Raw genomic sequence first — 19,588 nt, forward strand, 5'->3', positions numbered from 1 at the left:
CTTGGCGATACTGTATGCAGCTGCGGCGTATGTTCGAGTCCCACCTCTGCCAAACTGAAATTCACTTTTTTTTTTCACTTTCATACTTGGGAAATGGGACTGGGCGAATTTATGTGTGATTCGGGATCATATTCTTTAGGATAGGTGCTTTTAAATCGGAAAGATAATAATGACAAGTTTTGAGTTGAAATGCCAATAGGCCATTTTTTCCCGGGAATTTTCTAAATCCGGGTGGTGTCGCGTAAGCCGGAAATTAATCTTTTCTAAAACAAGAGAGACTTGTGCCAGAGACTTGTGCCAGTCTAGGGAGTGTTCATAAATACTTTGGTGGGGGAGGGGATGGTTGGAAAAGTTGGAACCTCGGACGTCAAATTTTTTGATCCCCAAAAAAGGTGGATTTTTTATTCCCCCTTTTATGGTCTAAAATTTTTTGATCCCCCTTCATGTCCTAAAAAGAAACCAAAAATATACATCACTAACAGTAGCATAGATTTCTTTTTGGGGTTGGAGAAAATTTCTTAAAGTCTAGTGAATGCAGCACCTTTTGCCGACAAAATAAGTTTATGGTACAAATGCGCGCGAAGGGCGCAAAAAATTGCTATATTGAAGCTAAACTGGTGAAATATAGTAGGCCTACAAAACCGGAAATAATTTGCGCGAAGCGCAAAAAATTGGCACTTTTTAGTTTAAAATTAATAATAATAACAATAATAATAATATTAAATAAATATTAAAACTTTAAAACTTAATGTTATAAAGTTAAAATATTCCCACTTTTATGTTAAATCATTGGCCATTTATTTATATAGCCTATAGTATAAAGATACCACATAATCTACATTTTAATGTGAAAGTCTGAAAGACCATAGTTGAACCAGAGAAGGTGAAATTTTGAACATATATAGTTCAAAATTTAATAAAACAATATAAAATAATAACAATACTATTCAATATTGCTACACTAAATATATGAAAATAAATAAAACGTATTACTAAAATGAAGCAACCTTCTCAGCAAACACAAAACATTTTCGAGATCATTCGCAAACGGTTAGAAAAGGTTGTCAGAAAATGTTTAAATGTCGGGTTATATAAAGGGTATACAGACGATATATAAAACGTTTTTCATAACATTCAAAAATATTCTAACATTATGTTATTTAAGTGTTGACAAAATATTTCACAAAAGAAATGTTTGGAAATTTTTATTAAAAATAACATTTTGAAAACATTTTAAAAATAATGTTGTTGTGTGTTTTCATAACAAAACATTTTAAAACGTTTTAATGACTTTGATATAATCCGACATTTAAAGGGTCATTTCGTGATCCACAGCATCATCTCCCCCACTTTTTAAAAAAAAAAATTGAGACTTTTACATAATGTTTATGTACAAACAAATTCTTGCAGATTAATTCGTTTAGCAAAGATATGAATTTCATTCTGGTATACCAGAACGAAATTACAACACAGTCTATGGAGCAGTATAATCATGCATAACTCGCAAACGCAAAATTGGAATCAACTGAAATTTTGGGAATAAGCTTTTTTCGTGGATATCTATACTGAAAATTGTCATAAAAAGAGGATCATCAGTGCTATGATCACGAAATACTCCTTTAATGTTATTAAAAGGTTTTTATCAAAAATACAACCTGCTTCCAACGTTTTAAAAATTAATGTTTTGTGTTCGCTGGGTTAGGGCCTACTACAAAAATGTATTTGTATAAATTGGAAAACACTTCAGATTTATTGTCCTGCTTTTTTAACCAAAAAAATAAAATAAAATAATAATAATAATAATTTCATTGTAGGCTGAAAAAGTTTCTCTCTCAGAATATACCAACCGCGTGCAGTTAGGCCTATATGGCGTTTTAATTGAATTTAGGGCCTACAAATATCGCAAAGCGCATTTTAATATAACATTTTTCTGCTAAATTGGATTGGTAGGCTATTGTTTTGTTAAAATAATTACACAAAAACAAATGATACGAGAAGCAATATTGTATAAATAAAGACAAAATGACAAACGTTTTCAACTGAGTGTTTTTAAGTTATTTGACAAGTTTATAATATTCATCATGTTCATGCTGTTTGTGTGGCCTATAAGATGTTGCGAAATGATATATAGGCCTAGGCCTATATTTAACATGTTAAATTAGGCCTATGATAAAAAAATGTTTATAATTTCTTTAATTTAAAACAAAATCCTATACATTATAGTATATAATATTATCATCGTTTAATTATAATTATTATTTCGTTGTTATTTTTTAAATCGTAATCATAAAGAATAAATTAAGTCATGACATCCTGCTGCTGAATCATACTATCAGATATCTGACTTTTGCAGTTCTGAGTTTGATCATGCTAATTATCGATTATCATGTCATCATTTTTGAGAGCTATCATACTGCAGTTACTGTCCGTTTTCCTATACACAATACAGAGTGCTCTTTCCCATTGACGCGTGACCTCTACAAATAGCCCCACGTTAAAACTATGGGGATATGACTAGTTAACGTCGCTGTGTGAAAAATAACCGGCCAATATTAAAAGTACTCTTCTAAAGTTCTAGAAAATATAGTTTTTAACATGTCCTAAATTTTAGCTAATTTAGATATTTGGAAATATTCGTACTTTGGTGTTTTAGTTAATGTTATAGGTAATAGTACATTGCCTAGTTAACGTCGCTGTGTGAAAAATAACCGGCCAATATTAAAAGTACTCTTCTAAAATTCTAGACAATATAGTTTTGTAACATGTCCTAAATTTTTAGCTAATTTAGGTGTTTGGAGAGGGTCGTACTTTTGTATTTTAGGAAGGATATGTAAACGACAGATAACACCAAAAATATGAAGAAATTATTTCCAAACCGTGTTAAGTCAACAATCATTATGTTGCTAATTTTCAAGAATGCTGGTTTACAAAAAGCACGCCATTGTCTCATTTCGTGAACAAAAGTACACATACCATTGTTTCCTTTCGTTTCCTTTATAATCGGTTACCCAACTGAAGCTCAATACAAACTTTATTGCGATATCGCACATGAAAACAGTCACATGTGCACAGCCAGAGAAGATCCGATTTAATCAGTTGAGCTGTTTCAATGAGTGTTATCTTGGTTTAATAGCTTTTAATGGGGTTAAGTCCTGCAAAGGTCGAGATGAATTCTACTGTAGACATGACTGCATCATGTTCAGCTATGATAGGCCTACATGTATGTTTCCAGTGCGTAAATTCTTATCCATGACAATCGTCGAACGATTTTACTTTGTATGAACTTTGAACTTTATTAAATCCTATGGTACCGGTATCTGATTTGTTGAGCCAGTCCCATAATCGTTGCTATGCATTGTTATAATGCAGGCAGACGCAAAACTGCTGATAGCCTATAATGTTGGCAACGTCGAATTTGCGACGGCGTTTTACAATATACTTTAATACAATCACCACCATGCGTACACATTCTCAGAATCACGTATTGACTTTAAACCTTTTTACATCAAGCGCACGTCCTTTTTCAGGTTGGATAGTAGCTGGATTTTGATTGGTTCACATGCCATGAGGTCATCGCGAGATGACGTGTTTCTCACTGACAAGAAGCCTAAAAAGTTTATTACGGGACGCTAAAGACGTGCCTTAGGTATATGTTGCATGCTATAAAAAATTAGGTCTGGGGGATATATATATCTTCAATACGACATGTCAACATTTTCAAATGATGCGGAATGCATTTAAGATTTTTATTTTGATTTAAGAAAATGTTCAATGTTATCTGTGTACTTTTGAACACTCAAAAATGACACCTTAATTTATTCTTAAATAAAAATAAAAATCTTAAATGCATTCCGCATCATTTGAAAATGTTGACATGTAGACAATAACAATTTTTAGCCTTACCTGAATTGCAGGACCCGGAAGCATTTTGTTGACGACCATAACAGGTCTGGGTACGCCATTGAGAGGAATGCAGTATTTCCTATCACAATCCGTGCTGTTGATTGGACAATTATTACATGCTACTGACATTGAATAAAACCAGTCAACCGTGAAGTTATAGATGCACGTCTTGGGCTGCGGTGGCCACTCACAGGTCCGAAAACATTGGTGTGTATCGTGCATGTGACTACCTCCCTCCTGGCCTACATGAAAAAAGGGTTATTGTTGGTTTACAGTGGAGGCATCAAGCATTCTTTTCTGGGGCCAATGAGGGAGGGTCAAAGTGAAACCGGGCGGGAGGAGCGTCTTATTTGAAATTCGACTAAATCAGACAATATGTGATGCGATCAAGCAAAATCAGTCGGAACTCGGACATATTGATTTTGAGATATAGCCATACAGAGGAAATATTTCCTTTTGTTTTGGAAACTCTTTAATTGCTCATATCTTTGGAACTGGTTCTTCAATTTCAATGGGGTTTTCTCCAAAATCCAGATTTGTAAATGCTGTTTACTATCCTATAAGAAACTGAAAATTCAATATTTCCGAATTCCGACTGATTTTGCTTGATCGCATCACATATTTGCCCAAAATAGTGCGATTTTACGTGATTATTTGTTCTGGTTGGTGGACAACGAGGTGATCTGTATCTTAGTATGAGAAATCGTGTTCGATTTTTATCAGCTCATATGTCAGGGGCTATTTGAACGTGCCTCCTGGCACGTTCATGCAGTAAGAATAAAAATCCGTGTAGTGAGACTTAAAAAAATCCGTGCTTAAAATATTTCTATTCTAGTTTCAGCTCGAAAATGACCAGGAAATTTAAAAAAGTTCCTCCAAAAAGTAAAAATCCTATATGCAAAAAGGGTATAGTTTGTGGTAATCAGTCAAACATTCATTTGGCGGGCAAATACCAAGCAAAAACAAGAATCGTTTTGTAGCCAAACCTTTCCATATGAACATACCCTTCTAAGTAAATCCAAACATTTAAAAAAAAATTATTATTACATTTTACAGAAATTAATTTCGTGCAATTGTAGGCACCTGTTGTCATTTTATGTATTTTTGCAGAGTTTGTATTCGTTGTTGCATTCTGATTAACATAATAATAATACCATAAACTTAATGACATTAGTGAACCATGGTGTGTACTTTCATGGAGCTAAGGGAGGCAACCCCCGCCCCCTCCAGCAACCCCTTCCCCACAACCTCGCAGGCTGATCTTTTAGATTTTTTCTCCTAAATATAGCCCCTGTCAAATATGTAATGAGGAATGAGTTATTAACTTATAGTTGACATATCTGGTCTATATTGTGCGTGTTAAAGAAAATATACAACGTATAGGACTTGAATGGATAATATGTGATACTTCTGTTGAGATGTCACAAGACATTCTCGAAATAAAAAATACAGATATTAATCCGCGATGTTATAAGGCCCGACTATTACAAGCTGGTCAAACTATCGTGACGTCAAGAAATGATCGAAAATGGCCGTCCCCGATAGGCTCGATACCGAGAAATTTAAAGATATTTTAATTTTTATTTCTTTATAACGGAGAGGTTTTTTGTACTTTACACGAACCAGGTATGTTTATTAATTCATAAACAATGGTAGGCGAAACATAACATGACCGGCTGATCCCTTTAACAATTTCATAATATACCCAGCATTACATTCTTGATCTTCGAGTTTTTATACAACATCGACGACAAATAAATGATAATCCCATCAGTCACATCCTTGACCTTGATTATTTAGCATTTTAGTATTCAAATTTATTTGATTATTTTCTAACTTCAATATTTTCTTTAGAACAAGGACGTGCCCTTTTCTCTAGTATGTCCAATTTGAGCCCTAAAAAGAATGTACTTCTTTTATTACTTATTTAATTCCAATGAATTCGATTGACTTTATTTCTCAACTCGAAGTGCTTTACAACGCTTAATTATTCATGAAGTGGTGGCGTTACTACACGTAACGTGCCCGTAACACATGAATAACACATGCAATGGCTCATTTTGATAACAATGCGGCAAATGCTAATGAGATATTAGCACTTCCAGGAATTTTTCTATGGTTTAATCACGCAGAACGATAGTCAGTCGATGGCTATTGTTAAACAAGATTGCAGGAAGTGTGCACGCTAACTAATTCGCTATCGTAGACATGACGTCATATTGGTGACCCCGAGGCGTTACCATAGCGACTGGATCACGCTTTCGTGAGAACCGCAATGGCAATATCAATGTATGGAATTTATATATCAAATTTTTAAATTACCAGTCATATTTAAGACCTGAAACCTCATGATTTCAGAAGGAAAACATCTTGCAAAAGCTTATTAGGCAGTGAAACCCATAAGAAATGGCTAAAACTTGATTTTCAAACATCAGAATCGGCGTGCACAGTGTAGATAGCGTCGTCATGCAACCGCTTGCAGAACCTTGTCATATATCGTCCACCTGCTACGCTAATTGTCTAAGTCATTTTTTGTAATTTTGAGAACAAAGAACAAGATATGGTTCTAGCAGGCAGAAGTTATAAAAAGACAAACCAAGCATTAACACGTGGGAGATCACAGATGCCTGCCCTGCAAGATGATGATGGGGAAGTATTAACAGACCGGAATGGAATTGTATCCAGAGTTGAACATTTTTACCAGGACCTCTACAGTAGCAAAATCCGAGTAGAAGGCCCACATTTAGTCTCAACCAGTGATCCCACTATACCACCCATTAACGCAGATGATGTAAGATCTGCCCTTAAGGATATGAAGAAAGGAAAGGCACCAGGAGAATATGAGATACTGACTGATGTGTTGAAGGAGGGAGGTACAGTTGTAATTATTATTAGCTAGCTGGTCTCTTCACACAGTGTACCAGAGACGGCAAAATACCAGACAATTGGAGTAATGCCATTATCACCCTTCTTCATAAGAAAGGCAACATCACAGATCTAGGAAACTATCGTCCAATCACTCTTCTATCCAATGTTTATAAGCTTTTCAGCAAAATCATCACCAATAGGCTCACTGCTACCTTGGACTTCAACCAGTCCCGAGAACAAACCGGATTTAGAAACGGATTCTCTACCACAGATCACCTACATGTAGTTAACCAGATCATAGAGAAAGCAAATGAATATCAGTAACCATTGAGTTTGATACTATGAGAAGGCTTTCGACAGCATTGAAATTCCAGCTGTACTACAGAGCAATTGAGAGCATTATATCAACATAATCAAGGGCAAATAAAGCAAAGGAACAGCTACCATCCGGCTACAGTCTGAGAGCAACAAAATCAACATTTACCGGGGGTTCGACAGGGAGATACCATGTCAACAAAACTTTTCAACGTAGCTCTGGAAGCCATCATACAAAAGCTTGACTGGGAAAAGAAAGGGATCAACATCAATGGGGAGAGGATAAGCCATCTGAGATTTGATATTATAATCTTCGCAGAAAACCCTGATGATCTGGTGTCTATGCTGCAAGCCCTCAACAATGAAGTATTAAACCAAGTGGTGTTGAAGATCAACATGAGCAAGACTAAAAGTATGTTCAACAGATTAGTCATCAAGAAGCAAATCTACATTCACCAAACAGTACTAGAAGAAGTAGAAGAATATGTGTACTTGGGTCAAGTTGTCAGAATGAATGAGGTGATGCAGAGCAATATGCCATTATGTCTCAAAAAGAAAGTCTACAACCAGTGTGCCCTCCCAGCCATGACATATGGCTCGGAAACTTGGCCCATGACTCAGAGAATGGACAGAAGTTGAGAGTGGCTCAACACATTAATAAAGTAGCATGCTAGTGATCACAAAAAGAGGCAGAAAAACCAATGAGTGGATCAGAAGCATGACACAGGACACCGATGTCATGTGGTCTTGTGCTGGTCACCTAGTCACAGCAGATGGACGATGGACCAAACTGGTACATGTAACATAATGGATACCTAGGCACCCAGGAAGACAGAAAGTTAGATGGAGAGATGAATTACAAAATTTCTTGATGTAACCTGGATGAGAAAGACGTGGAATAAATCATAGTGGCGTCACCTTGAGAGGCCTTCACCCTGCAGTGGGTCGACGATGGCTTAATGCTTGGTACAATGTACTGTATATTTTTTTCAAACCTTGGTGATAAACTTAGGTGTGAAATTTAGGCTTCTGGTGTAAGATTTTCGATTTTCACAGGCTTCAACTTGCCCCGTGACCTTTTTTTTTTTTGGGGGGGTCAACGTTTTGCTTCAGTTCAAAGTAAGATAATTCACTAATGAAATATATTTCCCAACTTTCTAAAGCGCATCATATAGGGCTATAAGTCATAGTTTTATCAGAATTTCGGTTTTGGTAGCACCATTTTTCAATTCCGCCTACCAATTATGTCAAAATCAACTCGCGAATGTCCTGGATGATTTTGCAAACCACAATAGAAATATCGATTATTTCTGCTGGTTATATCAGAAATGAAGTACTGGTTGGTTTTGGCAGTCGCAAGTGTAAAAAAGGATATTCTGATAAAACTATAATATACTGCGCCAAAAAAGTATCCTTACACTTGGAAAAATAATCACAGTTTCAAAACTAAACCATATTGGAGTAAATTTGTTTTTGTAATAAATGCACTATCTAATCCTGCACATTATGACACCACATTGAATCCAATATGACCTCAAGAAGTAAAGTTACAAGCAATTGAATAGACGAAGGTCCAGTTTTATAATAGTGACAAATTGGCGCAAAAAGATTCCAACAAGCGAAACAAAGAGACTACACAGTTTCTTCAATGAAGCCTTATTTAAAGCAGTATTTATTTCAGTTTTTACTTCTCTGTACTTTTCATAACTTGCATTTTATTATTCAGCTCTTTTGTTTCAGTTTTCTTTTGTTCCTTTTGTTTTAATTTAAAGACACACATAAATTAGCCATTTACCACTCTCAAACCAGATGTCTAGTCCGTGGAGTTTTGAATAGGCCAGAGTGTCACTTTTAAAACTGGAACTTCGTCTAATCAAATGCTTGTAACTTTCCTTCTTGAATTCAATGGGGTGTCAAAATGTGCCGGATTAGATAGTGCATCTATTAAAAAACAAAGTTACCCCAATATAGTTCAGTTTTGAATTTGTGATTATTTTTCCAAGTGTAAGGATACTTTCTTAGTATACTGCCTTAGGGATGTGGGAATCCGGAAATAGCTTTCTTTAGCGAACTACTCGTATATTAATTTGAAACGCAAACAAAATAATTCCGAAAAAAGCTCACGGGCGAAGTTGAGGCCTATAAAAATCAAAAATCTTACACTAAAGACACAATTTCATGCCTATTTTTTTAAAAGGTATTGACATAATACTGAAGAAAATAAAAGTATTACTTTATATGACCGAGAAAATTAATTTCATAGCAAAAAGGTGCTGATTTCAACCTGTATGCATAACGAATAAAAGTTGGTCAGTGGCGTAGTGACTGTAATATATATAATCGGCGTCGATACGGCTACACTTTGATGAGCATGTTTAAGGCCTCTATCTAATAAGTATTATCAAGCTTATTCATTGACCGCATTATTATTATATACCACGTATTTGTCATGTGACTGTACCCAAGACTCTATTTTCAATAATATCAGTGCATAAACAAAGCCTCTCATTTTGCCAAGTAAATCCCCCAAGCTGTAACACTTTTTAAACACGTTACACGTTTAGTCAAATTGCAATTACTATCTAAACTAGCACCATATGCCGGTATATATGACAGCACACATTCATTGAAAATTTGGTATTTATTTAAGTTTAAATTTGCTAACTAGTTTACCAGGTTTATGCCCAATCTGGCATGCATTAATATTTGTCCCAAAAAAGTATCCTAATGCCATGTTCTGGTGCTAATTTTTCAAACAAAAAGAACCACTGACCGCCCAGTATCCATAAAAACATCAAGGCCGCAGGGCCGGCAGGCCTGAGGCCGGAGACTCACATACGACAACTAAACACTCCAAGTGAGTTCCAATATAGAAGGCCCCACGGGGCAAGAAAGCCCAGTGACCTTGACACCATAGAAATGCGAGGACATCAAAATTGTCCTCACATTTTTACTGTCCTCACATTGTACACAGAGTATAAAATAATGTCCTGGTTTAATGTTGGTTTACAAATACACCCCCACATACATACATACATAGCCACATACAACATTAGGCAAATGATAGAGAGATGTACCATTTCAGACAAAGGTTTCAATTTTGAAACCTATTCTCCTACGCATCACAAATAAAATCAGCACCGTCCCTTTGGTTTACAAGTTATAAACGCATCCTAGACACTTATTGATACCCGTCCTACACACTCTTAATGCTACCGTTTAGCTAAGCGCCAGGTTTAGATATCAGACATCAACATGTGTTATCATGGTTATAATGTGCTGCACCAGATAAACTTGCCTCGTATTCTGCAATTACGCCAAGTGTAGCTTATTACATGTAGACTGTGATTTAGGGACCGTTCACAAACACTTGTAAGGGGGGGGGCTGATGCAAAAGGGGGGCTGAAATTCTTTGACCCTCCTAAGGGGGGGGCTGAAAAAATGACCACAAATTTTCCTGGAAAAATTGAGTTTATATGCTTTTCTATGGGGTTGACCCATAATTTTCATGTCAAAAAGGGGGGCCTGACATTTTTGAGGTCTGTAAAGGGGGGGGGGGGCGACACATTTTCGCGATGAATTTTTTTTGCATCAGGCCCCCCTTACAAGTGTTTGTGAACGGTCCCTTAAAGCCTATAATTATTATCCACTTATATATATTTTCTTACCAAATGTAGAATGAATTTGGCAAAGAAAGCCAAGAGCCAGAATAGTAAGTGATACCCGCATCATCGTAAATTATCGTAAATTACTGCTACCAAAATCGATACTAGTCCATCTGGTTTCTCAAACTGTTGAAGATCTGAAAAAATGACCAAAATAAGATTAACTACTGTCAACTTGTTGAATGATAATGGTGATGGTACATGTGGCAGTGATGATGATAATACTGATGATGATGATGATGATGATGATGATGATATATAAGTTAACATTGGGCTACATAATACATTAATAATAATAATAATAATAATGATGATGATGATGATGATAATGATAATGATAATGATAATGATAATGATAATGATACTGATAATGATAATGAAAATGATAATGATAATGATGATGATGATGAATATACTACTGTCCATTCAATTAGCTGAGATTCTTGTTTGTTTTGAAAGATAATAAAAATAAAGAATATTGTGATCAAAGTCATCAAAGAAAAAGTATTAGTAGTTAGCACACCATTATAGACCCAACGTGATATATACTTTTCAAATTCCAAAGTTCAATTTGAAACCCCATTTCTTTTCAATTGTGCCTCATTTTAAGCTATTTTAGAGCTTTTTAGGCAGTTGGTTCCACCAAAAGGGTTTGCGACCTTTTCACAGATCACCAAAAATGTTCGTCAAAAGGGTTCGCGACCTTTTCACAAATCGAGTGGGACGTTCCATTCTCAGCTTAGGGAGGGCATATGCCCTATTCGAATACTACGTCACTCGTTCTGATTTTTTTTTAAATATGCCCACCAAGAAGCCTCCACGAGGCAATTCGAACTAGAGACATGTCCCTCTGACACTTTAAACTGTCCACCACGTGGCTGCCATTTCAAATGTTGTTGGATAGGGTCCATAGGTGATTACGTTTTAGAGTATTGGACATTATTTTTTTCATACACAGTCATTAAAATTGTTGGCTTCCTTCATATTCCAACTGGTTTTTATATCGATAAAATAAACTTTTCGTTTATAATATATCATCCCTTCCCAAGATGAAGTTTGAAATTTTCAGTGACTTAACATGAATTGTTTTCTGTAACCTTCGTCATTTTATTTCAATGTGTATTACAATAATATTTTCTTGTACAATAAGTTCATTTGTTTCCAAATATCCTTCTCATTGCGTGTGTATTCAACAAGCAAAACGAAATAACAAGTTGAAAATAATGTTCAATTTATAATAGGCACACACCCTCGTAGACCCATCCACACAGTAAAGAAATAAATAAACGAATAAATAAATGAATAGATAAATAAATAAATAAATCAGGTTTGTCAAGTGAAAGTGGAAAACTTGTTGAGTCTGACAATATTTAGCAACATTTCGTTCATGATTTTTCACATTAACGCTACTTTGTCGAATATTTAATAAAAACAAGGATCTAAGCTAATTGAGTGGACAGTAACATACCTTTAAGCGGGCTTCAGACTCCGTATTGTACGTACAATAATGTATGTACAATACTTTTCGTGACGTCAAAAAGTATTACACGTGCAATAGATATACGTGCAACGACGAGTTGAATCAGATTAAATAACGCGCTATAACCCTGACGGTTTATTGTTTGTTAAATCCAAGGGAGGTCACCAGAAAATCTATGCAAGAGAAGTTTCTACTGCTGCTGATGAAAAATCCTAGAGTGCGTTTGGAGGTTTTTTCTGCACTTTACAAGTAGCCCTAATAAATTCATAAAAAAATAAAAAATAAAATAAAAATTTAGGGCGAATGTTTTTACTCACTGCTCATCTGATCCACTTTCCCAGGAAACTAAATACCGATACTCCTTAGTTTTTCTCTGACTTTCCAGACATAATTATGAGTAAACATCAAATTTAATGTTTACAAAACAATCAAATATATATACATTCGTTTGCATTTTGTACATAAATATTAATATTAATAATGTAGGCCTACAAACATTAAAAAGGGGGCCTAAGAGTATGTCTATTTTTAATCATATACTAATTCCGCCATGCCCAAACATTTTATATATATACAGTAAGCCAAAAAATTAAGGTACCAGTTACGTTCACCCCATGTATATCCTAAACAACGACAGATATGTCATAATTGGAACCAACTGCCAATAGCTGCATCTTTTAGCTCGAATTTAAGACCTCATTTGTTGACATTGTTCAAGAAATAAAGACACAACGATCCAAAAACCCAAGGAAGATGCAAATTTAAAAGTTGCAGTTTGCCACATTGAATGCCCTATTGATTTGTACACAAAGCGTTCGTGAACAGGATAACTAGCGCTGTACTTTCATTGATTAGCACGAAAAAAATAGTGTCATGCTTTCATTGATTAGAACACAAAAGTGCAACTTTTTAGTTCGTATCTTCATCAGGTTTTGGACTCCAGTTTCTTTAACTCTGAACCAATTTCAACAAATAAGGTCTTAAATCAGAGCTAAAGAGTACAGGCATCGGCTGTTTGTTTTAATTTTGACACATTTGACTTTATTTAGGATATACGGGGGTGAACACAACTGCTACCTTAATTCTTTTGCTTACTGTATATGAAATCGTGTAATGGAAACCAAATTCCAATCAAAAATAAAAACAAATTTGTTATCAAATACACTAGGCCTATACATTGTATTACATGAATTTAATAGATGGTGCATTTTAATAAATAAATAGATTAACACGGGTAATGGACGAGAAATATTTGGCAATACCGGATTTACCAGAGAGCCAGTGGATAAAGAAATTAATTAAAATTAAAACAAATTAAATGAGAAAATGAAAGCAAGGACGTTTGGTGAAGTATTGTTTTAGAATTCGAAGGCGTCCTAAATGTTATCCTGGCCCAGGACACTGATTAATGTAAATTCGACCCATAGTTATTGTATCTACTTTTGCCAGCATTCAACCTGTTCAATGTGATTTATGCCTATTTTTAATAAAATTCCGAAATCTGACGTATCAACGTTATATCGTGCACAAATTATGATTCGAGACTATTTCATTTGACACGGTTGTATGGATTTCAAAAGATCGGCCCTATAATAGATATCGATTAGAGAATTACAGCAAGAGGCTTTGAGGATGCCGTAATCCTCTTGACAATCAACCAATCAGAGAGACATATTTCATAAATATATTCGTAGCGTTGAAACTCTTTCAACTCTGAAATATATATTTCAAGTAATCTCGTTTCACATTTAGCAGCACTTTGGCTTGCAATAAAGCCACGAAGGGACGGTAATGCTAATATACAATTTCAGTCAAATATTGGTGCAAATATACGATTTCGGTCAACTATTTGGCTATTCTTTGCCCAAAATTATGAAATGTTTATTAGTAAAATAAAAGAAAACCCACTTACAATTTTGGACGCTTAACTGTGGTGTTCTAGGGGAATTAAAATATCACAATTAAAATGTTTAATTCAAAATCGTTGTCCTACAAGCACATGTTAAATGACACGATTCATATTAGGTATAAGTTGGGACATTGTCAGATTGTGTGAACATTACAAAATAATACAAACAATAAGGTTGAAAAAAATAGCCATTTAAAAATGATTTTAAATGATCGTCTATTTTGTAGCTTTATGACACTGAATAGGCCAAATATCTGCATCTGACGAAAAAAAATGTTTTCCGTGCCCCTATAACGCTACGGTTACTGCATTAACACGTTTATGGATGTATTGTGATCATCATAAGTAGGCCTATACATACACCATCATAACATGCCTCAACGATATCAATATGTAAAAAGGTGTTGCAAATTCATAACACAGCGTGTTATAATGTAACGAATGCTATGCCAAAACTTTAAAAAATAACAAAAATATCAGTATCAATAAAATCAGAACCAGAATAAATACATAGGCCTACAAATAATAGGCCTACTTTTAAACTTTCTAAATCAATATATGACTAAATATCAGTATAAATGAATCTTTAAATCAATTAATCAATCAGTAATCAATCAATCAATCAATCAATCAATCAATCAATCAATAAATAAATAAATAAATAAATAGGCCTAAATAGATAAATCTATAAATAAATAAATAAGATCTGAATTTACCATTTATATTATCATTACAATTTTAATATTATTAATATTAGTATTAATAGTATTAACTTTAAAAAGGTGCCCATTGATTATATAATAATTCAAGTACAGTTGAATACAAGAAGACATTAAAAGATGTTCATCATTCCATGCATTCACTAAATTTACCACTCTTTGAAATTTTGGCAACTCCGTATCAATTAAGCAACCAATGATTGTAGCAAAATATATATTTTCCCGGTACATACTATTTATTGCACGTGTAATACTTTTTGACGTCACGAAAAGTATTGTACATACAATATTGTACGTACAATACGGAGTCTGAAGCGCGCTTTACTGACATGTAACCTCTGCTTGTCCTTGAATATATGCTGAAAAGAAAATCGTGAAGGTTCAATCGTTTTTGGGTTTTTAGCTTTAGAATAGACATACAATACCACGTAGCCAACTGCATGCATGAGGGTGTAGGTTTACCCTTTTATAAGATGTATATTATTGTCTTCGTAACTTGTTGAATCATATTGAATTTAATGTGCTTCTACATACCTAGATGGGAATAGCTTATGAGGAGCCAATTCCATAAAAACACCAGGCTGATAAATCCTGTAATGATGTGAACCACCAACTGTTCGTTATCAATTCTCCGTGCAATAACTGGATTTTGATATCAACACCACCACTTGATGATCTATGTTGAAACTCAGCACACTGGTATCAAACTGCACGCCCGAGTGCGCGTCACAATCATTTGATTGACAAGGACGACACAAAAATAGCTTTAGGCCTATCATGTTTATAATCATCAATTCAAGATATTAAATTATCTAAATTCTAGAAAAGAACACGACGATGATTTTATTTTATTTTTATTTAATGCTGATGGATTGAAGCTATACCAATTGTTTCCATTAAATTGAGGGTACTTTGTAGTGTCCAGAATAGTTTTAGTCAGGGGTTATGTAAATAAGAGTAATAACAGCCGAAAAAGTAGACATTAGTAAAATCGCCCGTTTTTCGCGTTATTCCCGCTGGATTGAGTAAATTTCAGTTTTTTGACATCGTCAGACGTCAACATAGTCCTAAGCGTAAATCTCAATAAAAATTTCTTCATCTTGACCACAGTGCAACCTCCCTGAGAGATGAAAAGGTGGTCTATCCTGGCCACATATACACAAAATTTAATTAAAATAATAAAAAAATTTAAAATTAAAACCGCATCCCGTATTGGGTTTATAACGAACTATTAAGATTAAAAATAAGATGGCCCATCACTGCGCATCATCAGCGCATGATGCGTCCGTTGTCATTGATATAATATATTGACTCCGTAGAAAGGCTTGAAAATGAGGGAGTTTAGTAAAATTCTTTTATTTCAAAAACGGAGCGATCAATTGTTCAAAAAGTATGTGACTGATAGCTGATATGTTCCTCAACATCATCAGTTATTACGTTTGGTTTATGCGTTAAAGTACCCAAACAAATCAGTTCCCGACGCTACAGTTCTTTCAGGGACACCCTGTACATAGGCCTATGTAGCAAGTCTCAGCTAGATAGTCCGTATAGTAACTTGGTAAATTACCTTTGCATAATTTGGCGTTATACGTAATTTACATCTTTGGCCTCGCTTTCAGTTTTCCGCTTCGCCAACTCCGGCCTAACTGGAGTTAGCAGAGCCAAACGCCGCCAACGGCAAAGAAGTGTGGTCATTTACGAAAAAGGTGGATAATCTGATTTCCAGACACCGGAAGAAAAATTACGCGTTAGAAAAACGGTAAATACGAACGAGTCTCACCTAAAAATAATTCCGCACATGGGTGAAATATCGCATACAAATATCATCGTGGTCAGGTTTAACATAACTGTATAAGTTGGTTACCCATACTGCAGTTACTGTCCGTTTTCCTATACACAATACACAGTGCTCTTACCATTGACGCGTGACCTCTACAAATAGCCTACGTTAAAAGTATGGGGATTTGCCTAGTTAACGTCGCTGTGTGAAAAATAACCGGCCAATATTAAAAGTACTCTTCTGAAGTTCTAGAAAATATAGTTTTGTAACATGTCCTAAATTTTTAGCTAATTTAGATGTTTGGAAATATGCGTACTTTGGTGTTTTAGTGTATGTTATAGGTAATAGTACATTGCCTTGTTAACGTCGCTGTGTGAAAAATAACCGGCCAATATTAAAAGTACTCTTCTAAAATTCTAGAAAATATAGTTTTGTAACATGTCCTAAATTTTAGCTAATTTAGATGTTTGGAAATATGCGTACTTTGGTGTTTTAGGAATATGTAAACGACAGATAACACCAAAAATATGAAGAAATTATTTCCAAACCGTGTTAAGTCTGCAAACCACCATGCTTCTCATTTTCAAGAACGCTGGTTAACAATAAGCACGTATTGTCTCATTTCGTATACAAAGACCACACATAATTGTTCTCTAGCGCTCGCTTTATAATCGTTCACCCAACTGAAACTATAATCCATTGTTAAAGCAGAAACATATGTGTGTGTATTTAACCAGAGAAGATATGATTTAATCAGTTGAGCTGTTTTCAATGAGTGTTATCTTGGTTTAATAGCTTTTAAAGGGTTTAAGTCCTGCAAAGGTCGAGGTGAATTTACTGTAGACATGACTGCATCATGCATAGTTTGTAGTCGTGATTGTAAAAATCGAAAATTTACCAAGATATACCAAAATTCAAACTTAAGACAAGATAAAGTGTACTTTTGTTCTACTTGTCTGAAATTATCAAGTCTATAACTTTTTGGAAAAATGATAATATATTTTGTGGGACTTCTTCGCTAAGTGAGCTCATTAATTGAAAGGTTTTCACGCTTTATTGAATGGCGAAGTCACTGGTTCCATTCTGCTTGATTAGGGGTAGACCGTCTCTTCTGGCTGGCTAAGTTAGACAATTGAGATAAAATCTCGATGGTTTAGACATGTTAGATCTGGCAACTTTCACAAGGCGAATTCATGCAATGATAACGGAATTTCACAGAACGTGCATGTTCAGTGTTTAACCATTTACCATTTCGCAGGAAGACCCGAACATTTGAACTTCTTTTCAGCGGAATTTTCGGCCGTTTCGTTCAATCCTCTCTATTGCACGGCTCGTTAAGCTTTGTCACAATTCCAGGTGCATGCATGATTTTCTAATGTGCAAACCTCTACGTTTCAAATAATATTGAAATACAGTTCTATGGTTGAGAACCAGAGAGCCGTAATTCCTAATGTGACACATTGTGAAGGCTTTCTGATTCTCAGCCCTCGAGTTACCAAGTCAAGTGGTACATGTTCCTTCATGCAGTGACTATTATAATAAATTACCTCATTTCCACAGTCATGACAGTCGTATGACACCCTGGCCTACAACGTTATCTACCCTAGGCTTCAAGCTATTTGACCACATAGTGCAGTTATGCGCAAACTGCACACTGATCAAACATGATTCGACCTTTGCAGTACTTAAACCTGGTTAACAGGAAATTACTCCAGCAAAATCAATCGATAAAGTCTAGTCCATCCTCCACATTGAATGGTGGGCTGCACTTATGCCCAAATATGTCACTTGCCAATCAATAATCACCCATTTGAAATCCCCTGACTCTCTCCACTGACTAAAGTTATGGACAGATTTGGGAGTTTTTTTTCTGTTATCTGTCATTTACATATCAGGGAGGTACGACCATTTGCAGATGCCCCGCCTACTCAGTTTTTAGCCTACATGTAACGTATACATTATTCTTGATTGACAGCAAGTACAAAAAATATCCGTCAAGTGGTTTCGTTTTAATGCCCTTCGGAAGAGAGCGGTCCACAAAATGAGTGATAGTGGGAGCACGGTGGCAGAGCGGAACGGGCTAGGACTCATAATCTGAAGGTTGCGGGTTCGAGCCCCGGCGACGCCATCGTGTTGTGCCCTTGAGTAAGGCACTTTATCTCGATTACTCCTCTCCACCCAGGTGTGAAATGGGGAGCTGTTATGAATATTGTCCATTGAGCGCCGCCCAAAGGTATGAGCATGCCTTGGGCATTGTATGGCAGCTGACATATTCTAATGACGGCGGAATAAATGTAAAGCGCTTTGGTAGTGTTCACATGTGAAAGGCGCTGTATAAATACCAACATTTATTTATTTTCTGTATAAATACCAACATTTATTTAGTCACTAAAAGTTGCATTCGATTTACACAGGGAATTTTGCAGGCCATGCCGTGCCCTTCCTTACTAAAACACAAAAGTACGAATATTTCCAAACATCTTAATTAGCTAAAAATTTAGGACATGTTACAAAACTATATTTTCTAGAATTTCAGAAAGTACAAAAAATATTGGCCGGTTAGTTTTCACACAGTGACGTTAACTAGGCAGTGCCCTATACCTCTAACATACACTGTTTGTAGAGGTCACAAGTCAATGGTGAGAGCACTGTATAGGCCTATTGTGTATAGGAAAATGGACAGTAACTGCAGTATGATTGGACTGGCTGCAGGATTGACTCTTAGCTCACTCCTTGAAAGTCATCATAAATGAGAAGCTGGCAGCGAGAAGACAATAAATGCATGGCGTCAAGGATCCTTGGTCCTCTCCTGCTTATCATCATATGACTTCACACTCTGATTAGCCTAAGACATAGAAACGGTCTCTTAACTTATAACACTTCAGATCGCCGAGAACTAGAACTATATATATATTTGGCGCTACCAAGTACAAGAAACCCAAATCGGCC

The 19,588-nt window shown here is 35.4% G+C and overlaps 1 protein-coding gene across 3 annotated transcripts in view; it reads right to left on the reverse strand.

Moving 5' to 3' along the window:
* The window catches only part of LOC140155727 (uncharacterized), a 31,128-nt gene that overhangs the window by 11,002 nt on the left and 538 nt on the right, over nt 1-19,588 (reverse strand). Inside the window, exons 1-4 of one of the 3 annotated variants that reach the window (XM_072178661.1) lie at nt 15,394-15,565; nt 15,179-15,218; nt 10,755-10,888; nt 3,904-4,145 (exon numbers count right to left, since the gene is read on the reverse strand). In XM_072178661.1, coding sequence (XP_072034762.1) covers nt 3,904-4,145; nt 10,755-10,818 — 306 coding nt within the window. In that variant the 5' untranslated portion in view covers nt 10,819-10,888; nt 15,179-15,218; nt 15,394-15,565. Of the gene's footprint in view, nt 1-3,903; nt 4,146-10,754; nt 10,889-15,178; nt 15,219-15,393; nt 15,566-19,588 lie in introns of those variants that run through there. The other 2 variants (XM_072178662.1, XM_072178663.1) reach the window with 2 other exon arrangements.

Source organism: Amphiura filiformis, chromosome 6, assembly GCF_039555335.1.
Source record: "Amphiura filiformis chromosome 6, Afil_fr2py, whole genome shotgun sequence".
Lineage (NCBI taxonomy): Eukaryota > Metazoa > Echinodermata > Ophiuroidea > Amphilepidida > Amphiuridae > Amphiura > Amphiura filiformis.